We start from the raw sequence: 18,018 nt of genomic DNA, 5'->3' as shown, positions 1-18,018 counted from the left end.
TAGATCTTTTCGTGTGTGTTTCACCCCAAGTATGTGGACTGTAATACCATAACATCCTATCATTTTATCAGTAAATACTCTGTGTATTTAAAATTTATTTTTAAATGGTCTGTTTCCCAGGTTGTACAAAAGATGCTGAGGATAAAATATGTTTAATATTAACTGTTTGCTTTTTTTTGTTTTTCCTGGGAAATATTGTAGGTGGGGTTTGATCCACACCATCACATGCGTGTGCCAGCAATACCTCCAAATCTAACAGGCATTCCAGGAGGAAAACCGTGAGTACCTTTGTGCATTTTGTACTAATTGTATGCCAAGCCGAGCCCCTTGCTGATCCTTTAGAGTTGGAGCGCTGCTAGACAATGTTGGGTGTTCCTACTTTCTTCCTTCATTTTCTCTTAGAACAAGAAAAGATGTAATAAGGTGGGGTTTTGTATTTTCCATTTAAAATCTCAGGCTTTACTGTGGAAAACGCAAATTGCAGAGGCAGCTCTTAACAGTCAGGTCTTCTCCATATCTATTGCTGATTTTAAGGCAGTTCTTTGTTCAGAAAGTCTGGTTATTATCTGCAAACCTGGGTGCTCAAAATTTGAACACGTAGGAAAAAGACCTACTAAACTTCAAAGACTGAAATGAAATAAGGGCAATCTTAATGCTGTTTTGTTTCCAGAAAAGGTGGCTTGCTCAGTTGGTTGTTTCTGTTGTGAGCTGGGCCTTTGAGTCTCTGTTCATAGCCCGCTTGAATCATCAAAAATCAAGCACAACACACTGGTTGTTCAACCTCCACTTGAACATTCCAATCTCACAATATCTCATTTCACAGTCTTCATTTGACTTTGATGTACCTTTATATTACCATCCAAGCACTGCTAATTGGCTTAATATTCCCAGATATGAAGACTTTACTAAAAAAGTAGTACTGGCTCTGCCTTTAAAATCCCAGCTGGCTTTACTACTACTCCTCTTTGGGAAGCATCCCTTGAAGACCCTCATTGCCTTGTTTATTCTCATCAGTACTTTCTTTGGGCATCCATCCTCTCTGTTACGATACATGCCATATACACGACCTCCTCAGTCTCCAGTGCTATCCAGACTAGACGCTCAGTAGCAGCGTCCCTGGTGGCTCGCCTGCTCAGGGCATTTGCTCTGCTAGTCCTTTGGCAACATATTTTTATGCTGCTGACCGTCTCACTTTAGGTCTCTATTAGATGCCATATTTTCAGAGCATTCTGTCTGAAAATATCCCTTTTTCCCTTCCTGTTGTTCATTTTCATTTCACTACTCCTTTTATGCTTATTTATAACCTTTATCTACTTCTCCCTGCTTAATATTTAAGTTCTGTGAGAACAAAACTTTTCATGTTCAGTTATAGAATTCAAGTACCTTAAGTGGTACCTAGTTGGTGATCACTATATCAATTTAATCAAAGAATGAATGAATATGTACTGATTTATTCTTTCTCTAACCTCTCTTTGCTTGTTTCTTCACTACTACATACTTGGACACTTGATTGTCATCCTGGTATTTCCTGTGTGTCCTCTTTTTCTCCCACTGTTGCCTGCCCTCAGTGTTGAACATGTCTAACTTTGACCCTTTCTTCACTTTTCATCTGATGACTAAGCTTCTTGGCTCTTCTTCTGTAATTAACTTCACTACAAATTCTATCCTAAACTTCCCTGTTGCATCAAACACAATGCTGGCTCTATAGCCAAGTTGCTTAGTAAATATTTGATGGGTTAATAAAGGAAACAAGGCAAATTAGACTGAGTTCCTTGAGAATTGAAGATATAAATATCAATTACCATAAAATTCTGTGTACCTGTGTGTGTTCTGCAAATAATTGTTGACTGACTGATAGTCAAGACTCTGATGTATTTGAAGGTGAAAGCTTGGTCTATTTTACACAGCAACTAAATAACAAGGTCATAGGATTAATCAAATAACAATTCAGATACCTAAAAGTTCCATATGAATAGGTAGGATAAATAGAGGTGCTCCTTTAGGGAAGAGATGCCTTCCTTTTTCTCTGGTGCTGCTTATTTACCATTTAGGTAACTAGCAATTGCTCCCAGAGCTATAATAAGTTCACAATTACTAGAACAAATGAAGTGAGGCTTCTTTCCTTGTTGACTGCTGACTTGAGACCACAGGTATATAAATGTATTGTGTATATTTAAAGAAGTACTGACAAACTTGGTTTGGACTAGTGAAACCGCTATAGACTCTTGTGTTGCTTCTGAGCTTTGAACTAGTTCCCTTCTTCCCTCTAGTTTTGACTCTTAGGATATAAAAATTTTAAGATCTTTTTGGGCAAGTTGATGGATCAGAGGATTGTTGAGAATTTTTGCTTCTGCAAGTGATGGAGTGTTGTCTAATGCATTTGGCAAACAGCTCTTCACCAGGAAAACCAAAAGAGCATATAGTACATGTAGCATGCTTGGTGTAGTTGACAGAGTGAGTTTTCAGGAAAGTAACAGACCCAAGTTTAAATTTTGACTAGGAAGGATGACTTTACCTACAGTTGCTTAACTTTGTCAGCTCCATTCAGCTTCTCTGTACCAGAGCTGATACTCTTCAACAAGAAGGAATAATCTGAACATCTTGAGAATATAATATGTTCAGCACCATGTTTGATAAGGTGGTGGCTATTCAGTCACCTGTAGTATCATTTCCTAGTCAGGATATTATCAAGTTTGCCCCAGGGTATTATCAGTTTTTCAAGTACTTTGCAAAAGAAGGTATAGTGTGTTGTAGGGGGCAGAAATGATGGAAGATTGTATTGAGTAAATTGAATTTCATATTTTCTGTTATTGGTATGTCTTTATGTAACAGAGCATCAAAACATAGAAATCTATGTTCAATTATGCACATAGAGATAATGCAGTTTAATTATAGATTTTTTTTGGCACAAAAGAATATAACAATTATGTGGCTCTCTAGATCATAAGGTACAGAATTATGAAACTTTGTACACTTTATTTTAACAGAAACCCTTATAAAGTGTTAGAACATAACATATACTAAATCACCCAAAGGCCTCCTACCACACATACTCAGAAAGTAACTGTTTTTCTCCACAAAGACTTAAAGCAGTTGTGCATCTCTGGCCTAATAATTTTTACAAAATGAATTAGTAGATAGTATCAAAACTTAAAATGCATGCATGTCCCAAGTAATGAATAAAGTAGAATTTATTTGATAATCATATTAGATCCTCTTGTCTATTCAGGTGATTGGCATGGCTGCACAATTTAATTCAGCATAGTGGACTTTCTTCTTCATCTGCTTCTTAAATGAGGCTTAGTACTAATTTTATCATAGGATATGGCATATAAATATACAAAAACAAAACATCTCAAGTTTATGGGCTTCAGGCTGCTCATGATTCAGAAATATTTTTGTTGTTGCTTTTGTTTGTTTATTTTATAAAGATTTTTGAAATGAATAATACCTGTTAAATAATAAAAAACCTCCAACAGCTATGATTTGCTGATTGGCATACCAGTGATCGTTGCTCCCTAATTTTCTATCACACTTTATAAAGTACAACAATTTGGTTTTAACTGTGAATTCAGGTTCTTTTCCCTTCTTCTGAGGCATTTGAAGTATAGCAGTCAGACCTTTAATTGCAAATTCAAGATTTAGTCCCATCTTGTGAGATGTTGAAAACTTGGAGATATTTCAAAGTCTGAAAGAAATTAAGGTAACATAACAACTGGGCCTTATTAGAGAGGATAAGTGAGGTGGAGGTGAGAAGGCCAAGAACTTTCTTTAAATATACTTGGTCTTCATAGAAAGATGATGGTCTAAATAAAACACCTTCAGTGCACAAGTTTTAAAAAGAGCTAATTTCAGGTATTTGAATAGTTTGAAATATAGTTCTATCAGAATGTCCAAACTTTTCTCAGCTGTCTTCTGCTTCCTTCACCATATCTGTTGGAGAAATTACTCTTTACTCTTGTAATTCACCTGCTGTATATGCATATGTATATATGTGGGAGAGCGTGAGTTACTATTAGTCTGATTCCCTAAACCCTCTCTTTCAACCTTGTTTCTGTTTATTTGTTGGACATCTCAATAAACATCCTTACACCTCAAATTCATATATTCAGAAAGTACTGTAGCATATTAGGTATCCTCAATTTGCCCCTTTTTTTCCCCATAACTGCTGTTTCTGATTTTCTAATTCTCAGAAATTCAGTTATTGGCTCTCCTCAAATCGTGTCCTGCAGGATTTTACATACAATATTACTTCCAACTTGTCATCCTTGCACTTAACCTACTTCAGGGCCCCTAGTACTCTCACTTAGATTATCAGAATAATGATTTCTTACTTCTCCTGTCCAACTGTGTTAATCAGCTTTTCATCACAGTGACAAAATACCTGAGATAATAGATTCATAAGAAGGAAACATTTATTTCACCTGAAGGTTTCAGAGGTTTTAGTCCATGGTCAGTTGGTTCCATTGCTTTGAACTTGTAATGAGGCAGGATGTCATGGTGGGAGCACATGGTAAAGGAAGCTACTCACTTCATGGCAGCAAGAGGCACAAAAAGAGATAGAAAGGAGGGCTGAGGATATAGCTCAGTTGGTAGAGTGCTTGCCTTGCAAAGCATAAGGCCCTGGGTTTCATCCCCAGCACCGCAAAAAAAAAAAAAAAAAAAAAAAAAAAAAAGATAGAAAGGAGCCAGAATCCCAATATCTCCTTCAAAGGTACTCCCCAGTGACCTGACTTCCTGCTACCTGTCTTTACCTCCTAAAAGGTATTATCAAAACTTATAATGCATTCATGTCCCCCAAGTAACTCCTCCCACTAACTCCATAGGCTGAACCAAGTCTTCAACATCTGGACTTTGGTGGGGAGGGCATTCAAGACCCAAACTAGCACCATCCTATTCCTTCTACAAAGTTTATTTGAATGACTTTATCTTAGTAATGTCATGTTCCTCCTACCCTAAAACCCTTCAATGAATCCTATCTATGAAGTTTTTACACCAGAAATTTGGCTCTCCCCTTTTATATCATGGTAAGATAAAAATATCTATTATATTTTGCCAGATTGTGCTCTGGCCAGCTCCTCCAAACACTTAACTATTGTTGAATAATTTTAGAAATAAATAAAATAAATGAATTCCTGGATTATAACCAATCCAGGGATTTATTGGGTCAAGTAGCCTCCTTTTAGAGTACTGTGTTCTGCTATTCCTACCACCATCTTCCTCCCTCCTTGGTAAAACCCTTCTACCTTTAAAACTCATCTCCAGGTATTGTAGCCAGTTCTATACTTTTCTCATAATTCCTAGACTATAAGGCAGGGCCGGGTTCCATGCTTCATTTATTATCCTTACCATGATGTTTGTATCACAGTATGTGGGTGGGAAGTACTTAACTGCATTTTGGAGACATTCCAGTTGGATAGAAAGAGAATTGTCCTCTGAGCCTAAGTCTCTATGATTCCTAGAAGTATTGACTTCCCTTACACAGTGCAATCTTTTTACTAGTTGCATGTTAAAGAATTTGATAATATGTACTAGAACTTTATTTTACTAGTTCTGAATATGTTATATATTGTGATAGCAGACAGAATTGTATTATGTCCTTCATGCAACAGGCTCTTGAAGTTCATTTGACTCCTTTAAGAGAAAGTGCCAGAAACATAGTAGGTGTTCCCAGAGTAGTTAAGTTGAAGAGTATCCTACTGAAGAAAAGTATGTGTCTCATTTCTTAACTATTTAAATTCTTAAGGCTCTTTAAAAATCATTTAGAGATTCTAGAGGGGAGAAGGGGATATTTTCTCAGAGAACTTATCATTAAGAATGTATAACACCATCTGAACTTGAAATAACCTTCCTTTTCCTTCCTTTAAGATTTAGTCTTCATGACCTCTTAATTGCTAAATCAATTAGCCTTTTTCTGGGTCAGCATCCCTCAGAATCTCAGCCTTTCTATGAGAGCGTCACTGCTTTCCTCTCTTTGCCTGAACTGAAATCTGGCTCTCTCCTAAAGTCATCCCTTCTCCTGCAGTCTTCTAAGTAGGGAATTACCTTTCATTTTTCTTGCATCTCACAATCTGTAGGACTAGTGGTAGAGGTAATAAAGGGTGTGGTTCTCCTGTGCCCCTTTCCCCAGTCTCTTTTAGAATTGAACTTCTCTATCCTTTGTGAAAATTCTTCTTTCTTCAGACATGTGCCATTTGACTCTCCCCTGTCTTTCACCCTATTGGGTTTTCCCTTGATTTACCAAGACTTGACACATGGCTTAGAGTGTTCTGCTCAGAGCCTGCTTTTGTTTTGGTGACTCTGGTGTCCTCGGGGACCAATTCCCAGTAACTTTGTCTTGTGTCTTGGACCACCTCATCTCACATGAATCATTGCCCTAATTGGTCTCTGTTACCTACAGAATCCAAACATCTCATCCATAATAACCTTCTCTGCCTCTACCCGAGCCAGAACCTTTGAAATCCAAATTCTGTTCCCAACCTCCTATCTCCCACACCCTAGACAATGACTTCATCCCTGTAATAGGCCCCTGACTAGTGACATGCTTCTTTATCCTGCCACATGCAAGACATTCTTCACCCAGCAACCAGAATGGCCATTTAGAATGTTAACTTCATGTTAACATTGTCATAACAATCTCCTCTGTTAGTCCCTTGCACTAATCTCTAGTGGCTTCCCATTCAGCTCAGAATAATCACATTTCTCATAACAGCCTACAAGATCCTTATTAATGTGGTCCTTACCCCTCTTTTCAATTCCTGTGACTTTGCTGAATGCGCTGTTTTTTTTTTGCTTAGTTCTGCCCCAGGATCTTTGCATTTCTTCCTTCTACCTACACATTTTCCCCTAGATATGTGCAATGCCTGTATCCTTCCTTCAGGCCTTAGCTTATGTGCCATGCCACCTCCTCACAAAGGGGCCCTTGACTACTCTGCACCTCTGTTTTCTTTTATCTGAAATTCTGTGTGTGTTTTTAATGACATTTGCTGCTTACATAATGTAACTTATTTAATGTGCTTTTTAAAAAATTATTTATTTTTAATTTTTAACAGACTGCATTTTGATTCATTGTACACAAATGGGTACATTATTTCGTTTCTGTGGTTGTACACGATTTAGATTCATATCATTCGTGTAACCATGCATGTACATAGGGTAATGATGTCTGTCTCATTCCACCATTTTTCATAACCCCCTCCCTCTCGTTTCCTTCTACATAATCTAAAGTTCTCCATTCTTCTCTCACTCCTCACCCCCCCCCCAACCCCTATTATATATCATCATCCACATATCAGGGAAGACATTTGGACTTTGGTTTTTTGGGATTGGCTTATTTCACTTAGCATAGTATTCTCCAGTTCCATCCATTTATTTGCAAATGCCGTAATATTCTTCTATATGGCTGAATAATATTCCATTGTGTATATATACCACAGTTTCGTTATCCATTCATCTGTTGAAGGACACCTAGGTTGGTTCCATAGTTTAGCTATTGTGAATTGAGCTGCTATAAACATTGATGTGGCTGCGTTGCTGTAGTTTGCTGATTTTAAGCCCTTTGGGTATAAACCGAGGAGTGGGATAACTGGGTCAAAAGATGGGTCCATTCCAAGTTTTCTGAGGATTTTCCATACTGCTTTCCAGAGCAGCTGTACCAATTTGCAACTCCACCAGCAATGTAAAAGTGTGCCTTTTTCCCTGTGTGGGGATTTAATGGCATTTACTACTACATAATGTAACTTACTTAGTATACTACCTGTTTCCTCTCTAGGATGTAGGCTAGTGTAAGAATAAGGACTTGGTCAATTTTGTTGACCCCAGTACCTGATAGTACCTGGCATGTAGGAGGTAATTAATAAACTTAATTTGATCCTAGAACTCAACAGTGATTTTAGTTCAAGCTTTGTAGCCTTTGTGTACCCAGAAAAAGCACTTCACTTGGTTTGTCTTTTGTAAACTTCTTCCCATAAACAGCATTCCTAAACTCCATGCCAAAATAGAATGACATAATTTCCAAAATGGGCTGTGGCCCATGATAACCCCCAGTACAGGCCCAGCTCCCGTCTCTTGTTGCTGGCATCTCCTGCCTTCAGAAGCCCAACCTGCATGCCTACAGCCTCACATATCCCCTTCCTGAGTTCATTGCCCTAAAAATAGAGGTGAGTTTGTTGAAGGAGGTGTTTTAGCTTCAACTGCATTTTATGACCAAATGCTTTTATAATCGCAGGGGTTTTGCTGGTTATGAACTAGACATGGAGATTCTAGATACTCACATGTGTGCCTTTGGGTCTGTCGCACAAGATGCTTTTTCAAGTTCTCTTTCCATTTGAATTTACTAGGATTTGTGATTGCCAAGTCTAATCAAGGTGTTAAAATAGGACTTTATTTTTCAATATTTGTTTACACATCTAAAATTTTTTTTGGCTAAAGCATGTGTGTCTAGAAACTTAACTCCTTAGAGGTTCATAATTTTAGTTTGACATCTGTTAATGATTCACTCGATTGTAGTGAATTGATCTATAGACAAAATCTGATATGAAGCCGCCCCAAAGGCAATGCAAGTTTTAGAGTGCCCCTGAAAGAGTAGTTACTGGATTTGATATTGATTCTCTTATTCAGTTCTCTGTGCAAGCTAGGTGCATTCTCTTCCATTTAGAGATTCGGACTAAGGTTCAGGGAGGCAAATAATTATTGCTGTTACACAGCAGCTAGTAAACAGCCCAAGATTTGATCATGGATCCTAGTGCTCTGTAACTTTGAAATTTTTGTTATTTCTACTGTATTAGGTAATTTGATTTATTCACACATATCAAGTGGCATTGACAGTGTTTTCTTATTACATTGAACAGTTAAATAACATTTTTTGCATTGTACTTTCTATCTTTTTTCCCACTTTGCTACCCCGTAGAGCTTACTCCTTCCATGTCAGTGCAGATGGACAGATGCAGCCTGTGCCCTTTCCTCCTGATGCCCTTATTGGACCTGGAATCCCCCGACATGCTCGCCAGATCAACACCCTCAACCATGGGGAGGTGGTGTGTGCAGTGACCATCAGCAACCCCACTAGGCACGTGTATACAGGTGGCAAGGGCTGTGTCAAGGTCTGGGACATTAGTCACCCTGGCAACAAGAGTCCTGTCTCTCAGCTTGACTGTCTGGTGAGTGAACATGGATGAACAGGACTTACTTTACTCAGAACACAGGAAGGGTTTAATGGGCGAGATGTATATGAGCCAGCCACACAGTATTGATCCCAAGTGGGTAGTTGATCTTGAAATCCTGTCTTCTTGCAGTTCCTGAGGCAGAATGAGCTAGTTTTTCATGCATGACACATAGCACAATACAATTCTCATTACTCCTACCTCCCAGAGGAAAAGGCAAACTACTTGTTTTCCTGTCTGATAAAGGGGTTTAAGAAAATTAGAAGTTCACACATGGTTTCTCTGAAAGTGTTCCTAAAAATATTCACATGTAAAAATCAACTTATTTGTCATGTGGCAATTGTCCTTCAGTTGCATAGGAAGTTTCAGCCTAGTTTTCTTTCCTTACGCTAACAGAACCTTTTTTTTTTTTTTTGGCTAAAGCAGAAGGCTAGGTCAGGTAAACATAATTAAATGCTCTTAGAGTCCCATAACCTTATGAACTAGGAGGAACTTTTTTTCCCTGTCACTTAATATTCCTTGATTAAATCTTGCCTCCAGTTGATCCCACTTTATCAAACCCATAATGCAGGGCCAGGCAGAGGGAACAGATGGCCTCATGTCTTTGACCCCTGACATCATGGCTGTAATAATATGACCCTTTAGCAACAATTTGCAGTATGCCAGGTTCCAGGTTTAGATGTTTGAAGACTGTAAGAGTTTCTGCAATCGTGTGCAAGTGTATCCGTACAAGTGATATAAGCAGCTGGTTAATTTGGTGGTTGTGGGAGTGGGTCTAGATCTTTGCATTTTGATGCTAATTAAGATTAAATATCTCAGTACTAAATTTTGTAGATCAAGTTTAAGTACTTCCTTAATTTCATGTAATTTTCTAGCATTAATCTACTTTATCATTGTCATAAGTATAAATGGCTCATTAAACCAGGAGGGAACACAATCTTTTATGGATTTCTGCTCTCATGTTAATGCTGTTTTCCTTTCCTCTTGAGTAATCTCTTGATGGTTTTTGTCTCTACAGAACAGGGATAACTACATCCGTTCCTGCAGATTGCTCCCTGATGGTCGCACCCTAATTGTTGGAGGGGAAGCCAGCACTCTTTCCATTTGGGACCTGGCTGCTCCGACCCCTCGCATCAAGGCAGAGCTGACATCCTCGGCCCCCGCCTGCTACGCCCTGGCCATCAGCCCCGACTCCAAGGTCTGCTTCTCATGCTGCAGTGACGGCAACATCGCTGTGTGGGACCTGCATAACCAGACCTTGGTGAGGTGAGTCAGCAGGGTCCATTTCTAGGTCATGAGTAGGAGCTAGTTTTACCACATTGTGCTAAAGTGTTGTGTGTATGTATAAATAAATGGAATATAATTATTTTACCAAAAATTGTTAAGAATGGGTCCATTTTAAGATTCTACTGACAAATTAATTTCAAATCATGTTTTCTGTATGTTTGTATTTTATTAGATGTAAAGTTGTTTTCTAGTCATTAGACTAAGCATCACCAATTCAAATTTTTGTAAATGAGGTCAGTTTTGACATAATTAATGTACATAAGGTTCCCATGACCTCGTGAGCTCATTAGACTGCTCTAATTTACCATCTGTGCTTGCTAACAAACCACTATTATAACAGTTCCTCATTGAGAAGACTTGCAGAGTGTGTGGTACCATCTTAAGTGCTACGCGTATTGATGCATTTAATCTTTAACCAAATCATTAGAGCACTTATCATGGGTCCAAGCATTGTGTTGGGTGCTGCTCACCCTGAAACATCTAGATTACCTATAAGGATAGATAGATGGTATGCCAATTTTTACTTAGTAATGAGATTGTGTAGGGTCAGTATTAAGTAAATCTCTGAAACAGTTCTCCAGCTGTCAGCACCAAAGAGATCAACAAACAAGAGTATGTATGATCAGTTAAAAAAAGTATGAGAAGATTATAATAAGTCCTGATTACAAGGCAAAATGAGTATATAAAGAGAAGAGGCCTTTACTGTCCATCTCTTATTTTGAAGGACGTGTTTACATTTCCAAAAATAAAATATCATCACTCTTATTGCTAGGAACTGATTCTAATTCTTCCTTCCCCCAAGTTTTGTGTTGTACATTTTACCGGAGTGATTCCTGGGACACTCTGGGTGTCCTTTCATGTTCCTTCCTTGAGTGTGGCCTTTCTGTCCTGCACAGCTATCCACAGATACATTGAACCTCACTGGCAGGACTAAATAACCCCACATCGAGTTCCATATCACACTAATAAAACAAGTGTCAGAATTATCTCTGATAAAGTTCACACACATATAGGTATGTTTTCTTTCACTAATTTCAGTTGGAGACTCTTTTTCTGTCCCTGTATTATCAATCATGCTTTCACATAAGAAGAGTTTGGAGAACTTTCTAAGTATTCAAAAATAAAATGAAAAATGTAATGAATTCATCCATCTCAAAATTTTAATCCCTTTCTAAAGTCATCTCTTCTGTGTATGGAGGATTAGTCTAGGATCCCCAGAAAATACAGAAATCCATGTATGCTCAGTTCCTTATGTAAAATGGCATGGTATTTACATATAACCTATGCAGACCCTCCATATATTTTAAGTCATCTCTAGATCACTTATAAAATCCAAAGCAATATAAATAATAATTACACATTGAGAATATTACCAAGAAAAAAGTCTACAGGTTCAATACAGAGACAATTTTTTTTTCCTGAAAATCCATGAATGGTTGAAACTATGGACATGATGGAACCCATGGGTGCAGAGAACCAGCTGTATATGTTTTGTTATTACTTTGAACAATTAGAAAACATAATAAACTATATTGAAATCTGTAGATAAGAACTACACTGAAATTGATCACCAAGGAAATCCAAATTGTTTTCAACTAAAAATTAACTTTTCAAGGTTTTTCCTCCATTTTGATAATTTCAGACAATTCCAGGGCCACACAGATGGAGCCAGCTGTATTGATATTTCTAATGATGGCACCAAGCTCTGGACAGGTGGTTTGGACAACACAGTCAGGTCTTGGGACCTACGTGAGGGGCGGCAGCTGCAGCAGCATGACTTCACCTCACAGGTACTGGCTGTGTATCTGTGGCATTTTAGAAGTTTTATGAAGCATGGCATGCTGAAAGGTAGATTGATTGTAGATTACTTTGAGATTCATCTATGTGACTTTGATTTCTTTCTGTACAATTTATATTATCTTGATTTTCTTCATATTTTAAGTAGCACCACCAGAAGAGATAGTAGTACCTCCTGGTTAAAAAAACCTGTCTGCCTCTTTTAATTCTAGATCTTTTCTCTGGGCTACTGCCCAACTGGAGAATGGCTGGCAGTGGGGATGGAAAACAGTAACGTTGAAGTTTTGCATGTTACCAAGCCAGACAAATACCAGTTACATCTTCATGAGAGCTGTGTGCTGTCACTCAAGTTTGCTCACTGTGGTAAGCAAGCCCCTTTTGTTCATTGACTGCGAACCAGAATTGTTCCTTCTGTGGATTCATTCCAACTTAGGTTTTTGGTTCATTAGTGTGCTCTCCTTCAGAATTATGTTATGTCCTTATTCATGCCTCCTTCCCTAGGACCCCATGCAAATTGATCTGCTTTATCCATTGCATTGATCTACTTTATCCTTATCATAAGTATAAATGAATCATTAAACTTAGGAGGCTAGACTATTTTTGGAGTGAAAAGAAACTTTTGTTGGTTACAGTGGGATGACTTTCTGAGAATAGTTTGATGCTCTGTAAGAACAAATCTCAGATATCTGACCAAGTAACATGAACACACTCCCTTTTTCAAAACTTCTTTCTATAGGCAAATGGTTTGTGAGCACTGGAAAGGACAACCTTTTGAATGCCTGGAGAACACCTTATGGAGCCAGTATATTCCAGGTAACACCTAACTTGTTCAGCAACCATGTATTTTATGCATATTCTCAGATACTGATGTACTTGGGGGTCCTTGGAGTTTGGAGCTAATATTATTCCCAATGTGCAGAGAAGAAAGCTGCCTGAAGGAAGTTAAGCATCATCGCCACGAACCCTGGAGCCTGGGAATCTTCTCCAGTGCCCTCTGAATCCAGAGCCAAAGCTGTACCTGGTGTACCAGCTCTTTGTGCCTTGATCCAATTTTACGTGTTAGTGGAAGTTTTAGATCTTTGTGAAATTTTCATGTGTTGTTCTGTAAATTCTTCATTTTAAAACTTGAGCATTTTGCTTTAATAACCCTCATTAGTTCTTTGATTTTTTTTTTCAAAGACCATTAAAGAAAAGTTAAATAACTCTCAGTTAATTTCATAAATTTTTATTCTTTCTGTTGACTCAGTAGAATCAAATTTTCTAGCTTATGAAATTATTTGTAAAAGGAACAAACTATAGATCTGGTACAAATACATACGCGCAAACAATAGTTCTCCTCTTAACTGTATGTGAGGATTTAGTAGATGAGATAAACTTTTTTTTTAAATCTTCTGTATTTAGTATGTTGTTATCTAGTGTTCTTTTTAGGAATATTAAAATAGATTTGTAGTTTCCTTGACTGAGTGGTATATAGTCACCAAAGAGTAGATCATTTTAGTTGAATCCAAAATATATTGAGTGAAAATATCATGCAAGATAGTCAGTAGGACAAAAGTAACATATTGCTGTCAGGAAACTTAAAATTTTTACAAAATGTGATTTTTCATATTGTGGATCACAACCTTTGGAATGGTCCAACCAGCACTTTTTTAAACAAATGAAATAGAAAATAGTAGAGGGCATCTTTAATAGTAAAGGTTAAGTACATAGCTTATTTATATAGCTGAACTGTGAATTCAAATTTATCAATTGCAATCAAAAAAGTTTGAGAAACATGAAGAGTGGGTTAGCAGCTATGTTATTTTTTCTTTTCTTTTTTTTTTTTTTTTTTTTTAAGTGTTCAAAGTATTTTTCAGAGTCCTGGTTAAAATCCTGTGTTTTTGTGTTTTTGTTTTTGTTTTTTTAAAATCTCTTATTTGAGCACGATTCAGTTAATGTTGAACCCTTTTAGCATAGTTGAACATTGTATACAAAATGCTTACGTGGTATAGTTCTTTTTTGAACTATTAAACTGTTCTCCTCTTGCAAGTTTTTACTCTAGAAACATTGGGCTTTTACTGGATAATTTTATATTCTCTATCTCAAAAGGTGCAGTGTTTTTATGCAATTTTCCATGTTGCTTGTACTCTGCAACATCCCCCTAAGTAGTAGGACAGGTAAACTGTCTGCACCATTTTGCCTTTGAAAGAAACTGAGGCTCAGACATGTTGAACGATAAGTGATATGTCTGCTCTTCTGCAGCTCCACCTAGATTCAGCCATCTGAGTGAAGCTGAGGGTTTCCATACCACTAATGCCCTACTCTTCACTGGAGAATAGGATTTAAAATAGGGCCTTGCTTCATCAGCAAAGGGGCTCACACCACTGACTTGCCTGACTCCCTGATTTCCCTGGGGCAAGAGCTTCCAGGCTAACCTGGTGAGATGTCTCTAAGAAAGGATCTGATCCAACTCTGCCATTTTGGGGGATGCTGTGACTGCCCGTCCCCACTGGGGCTCCTTTTTGCACCACAGACACATCGCCTTTGCATCTGCTCAAGTCCTCCAGTCCTGCCTGTCAGTACTCACGATTTTTTTCTTTCGGTTTTTAACATTTTTGATTATATGTTTCTTTTCTAGTCCAAAGAATCCTCATCGGTGCTTAGCTGTGACATCTCTGTGGATGACAAATACATTGTCACTGGCTCTGGGGATAAGAAAGCCACGGTTTATGAAGTTATTTATTAAGGACAAATCTTCATGCAAACTGGACTCCTTTTCCTTGTAGCACTTTGCGCTCTCATCCTTTTTTGTTCACCCTGCCTACCCCCATATCTAAAACCAAGAATTTCAGATAACTTACTGCAGTTGTGGAGTTTAATCCCCTACCTTAACCCCACTTCCCCCACCTCCTCGCTATTGAATTGTGAATACTCATTAAGAACCTGTGATACCAAATCTTCAGCTATCTCCTTGGAAGAACATGGAATAAGCATACTTAACAGTGAACGGAATCTTTAATTATGTATTATACCTGTAATATATTTATTTTGTTTAAAGAAGGCTTTCTAACAATGACTGACTAAATAAAATAAAGCTGTCTGCTCCTGCATTGATGATGAAGGTGCGTTGTATTTGATACCCCTCCCCCCTTTTTTGGTAAAGGCGGGGAAAGGAAGGTTTAAAAATAATCGATTAAAAATGTCACTAAATGTAGACTATTGACTGTATAGAGATGTGAAATGTATAATTACACATGGAAGCAATATGTTGCTGTGTTACTAGGTTTTATGTTTTTGTTTTCTACTTATTTTAAAGATGTTTGGCAATTTGGCTGAACAATTAGAACATGACAGACCAAGTCATATTCATTTGAGTCTGTTTGGACAACTTTAAACCAGTACATCTATAACTTTAGATCATATTCAATAAAAGTAATTAGACTTTTTCTTTTTTCTTTTTTTTTGACTTGTTGACAAGTGTCTTTGTAATGTTTTTAATTCCCTTTTTATTGTATTATAGACAGATGAACAAATTAAATTGGGCCTCAAAGAGAGAACTTAATCCATTCTGGATATTTTTGCCACATTTCTTTGCAAAGGGAGATGTATATCTTTGGGCAGTTTTGTTATGAGAAATCACAGGCTGCCTTGTGGCCTGCTCTTTGGGAGCTGCACAGATAGGGAAGGACTCCTACTGCTGTGCAAGTCAAGTCTTTTACAAAACAAGGACAGCAGAGGAGGGTTTGCAGAGACCTCCCTCTGAAAAACACAAAGAATGGACTCTTCTGGGATGAGGACTTGCTTTCTTTACCTCCGGTTCTTTCCATGTCTTAGTTGGATGTCCCTGAAATGGACACAGGCTGTGCCATTGTGCCAGAAACATTGTGTTATCTTTTATGTTGTTGTTGTTGCTGTTAAACTATAATATGTGACTCGTTTTTTTTATTATTTTTTTTGAATGCTTTAAAAAAATCCTTTAAGTCTGTGGATCTGCTGATGTACAGTGCCTTTGCTGCTATGGATCAAAATCAAAAGAACCGTGTAGATAAACTTTATTGTATAAGTAGAAAATTACTTAATTTCATACTAGAAATGGATGGATGCTGCAAGTTGAAATGGACTGTCTATTGACGTTCCTAATGTGGTAGCAGAAAAAAATGGTGTCTTAAGTGCTTAGTGTTTGATGTCATTAACAGTTTCGTAAAACTACAGTGTAGAAAGATTTTGATACTAAACTGTGCATTGTACATAGTTCTAATGCATTGTATTGACCACCAGTACTTCTATAATGGTAGATTGTTTGTGCATTCAGACTTTTAAGCATTAAACATAAATAACTTCTGGTATGCTTATTTTTCTAATTTTTTGTTTTGCTGGCTTTAGTTTATTTCTTAATCTTTGGCTGTGCCACTCCTATCTATTAAAAATTACTCGTATTGAAGATAGATCGGTAGTAAAGTAGATTGTGGGTTTTATATCATTACTCTTTTGGTTTTATTTTTATTTTCACTTGAGCTAAAAAGAGTAGGAGATAGAAGTGACCAGTGACAGGTTGTTACCAAATATTTATTGAGCACCTCTTTGATTCATAAAAATACTGTCAAAAAGTCACTCAACCCTTTATTCCTTTAGCACTGTTATTTCTAGTCACCATTTCTAGTAACCATTGTGGAGATATAGACTTAACTTTATTAAAATTAAATAAAATCAAAAATTCAGTTTACTAACAACACTTAACTACATTTTAGATGTTGAATAGCCACATGTAGCTTAATGGTTATTGTAAGGGATTGAACTGATTCATGGGACATTTTCCTCATTGCCAAAGATTCTGTAGGATCAGTACTGCTTTCAAAATTAGCCCCACAGCCCCTTGGCAGCCATTTGGTTTGGCAAATAATTCCCTATAGCACTGTGAAGTCTTGGGAAGCACCAGGCTTCTTAGGCTTCTGCTAGTCAGGTTTATAAAGACTCAGCCAAGGAAGAACTTTAAAAATTCCAAGTCCCTTGGACTCAAAAATACGACACTTTTGGGATCAACTGGGGGTTGGGACCCCAAGGTGGTCTGTGGTGGGGGTAATGGCTCTAGGTGCTGTGTAGGAGGAGTCCAGCAGTGTTCAACCATTTGACTTGGAAGTAACAGGGTGAGGGCCGTGGGGCACGCTGCATCGCTGAATGGCATGCACGTGGTTTGAGACCTGCTGAGAAATGACAGAGAAAATACAGGAGCAAGTGATCATCTTCAAAGATGCATCTCTAGGCAGGTTAGCAGTGTTTTTCTTGAACTGTAGAAAGGAGAAGTGTTGACTCTGCTGTGTACAAAGCACTGGAATGACTTCTGTTACGTAGTCACCTGTATGCGACAATCTCAGATTTTTCAGTTTGTATTATGTATAGTTCCAAAGATGTAGAGGGAGAGAGGGGAAAACAGGTCAGAAGAAGGATACATCTGTACACACAGAAAAGGTGTGGCATCGAGGAGTTAAGGTGAGGAGGTAGGGGTTAACCCAAGTAAGGCACAACAAGCAGAGCTGGCCTCGGGGACTGAGGTGGTGGACCTGACTGTCCTACTTAACCATGGGTAGCTTTGAGGAGAAGGTGGCAGTCCCTCAGAGTGACATCCCCGAAGTTGGACTGCAGTATCACCGTGGCCAACATGGGAAAGTTTCGTTTCCCTTCCTCACTGAGGACACTGATCCCTTTTGCCCAGACTGGTTCCAAACTGTCAGTAGTATTTACTCCTTTTTGTTTGGGAGGATAGTGAGTATAGGCATAAAGTTCTTTCCATTTTTAT

The 18,018-nt window shown here is 37.9% G+C and overlaps 1 protein-coding gene across 1 annotated transcript in view; it reads left to right on the top strand.

The window, feature by feature from the left end:
- TLE4 (TLE family member 4, transcriptional corepressor) overlaps positions 1-16,572 on the top strand; it is a 134,946-nt gene extending 118,374 nt beyond the window's left edge. Inside the window, 7 exon segments of the mRNA XM_079113860.1 lie at positions 202-278; positions 8,909-9,158; positions 10,180-10,427; positions 12,091-12,238; positions 12,458-12,608; positions 12,982-13,058; positions 14,863-16,572. Of these exon segments, the coding sequence (XP_078969986.1) occupies positions 202-278; positions 8,909-9,158; positions 10,180-10,427; positions 12,091-12,238; positions 12,458-12,608; positions 12,982-13,058; positions 14,863-14,970 (1,059 nt within the window). The 3' untranslated portion in view covers positions 14,971-16,572.
- The last annotated feature ends 1,446 nt before the right edge of the window (positions 16,573-18,018 follow it).

This window comes from Sciurus vulgaris (genome assembly GCF_902686455.1).
Source record: "Sciurus vulgaris genome assembly, chromosome: 15".
Lineage (NCBI taxonomy): Eukaryota > Metazoa > Chordata > Mammalia > Rodentia > Sciuridae > Sciurus > Sciurus vulgaris.
The sequence above is the reverse complement of the archived record's forward strand: the minus strand, read 5'-3'. Positions and strand labels throughout refer to the sequence as shown.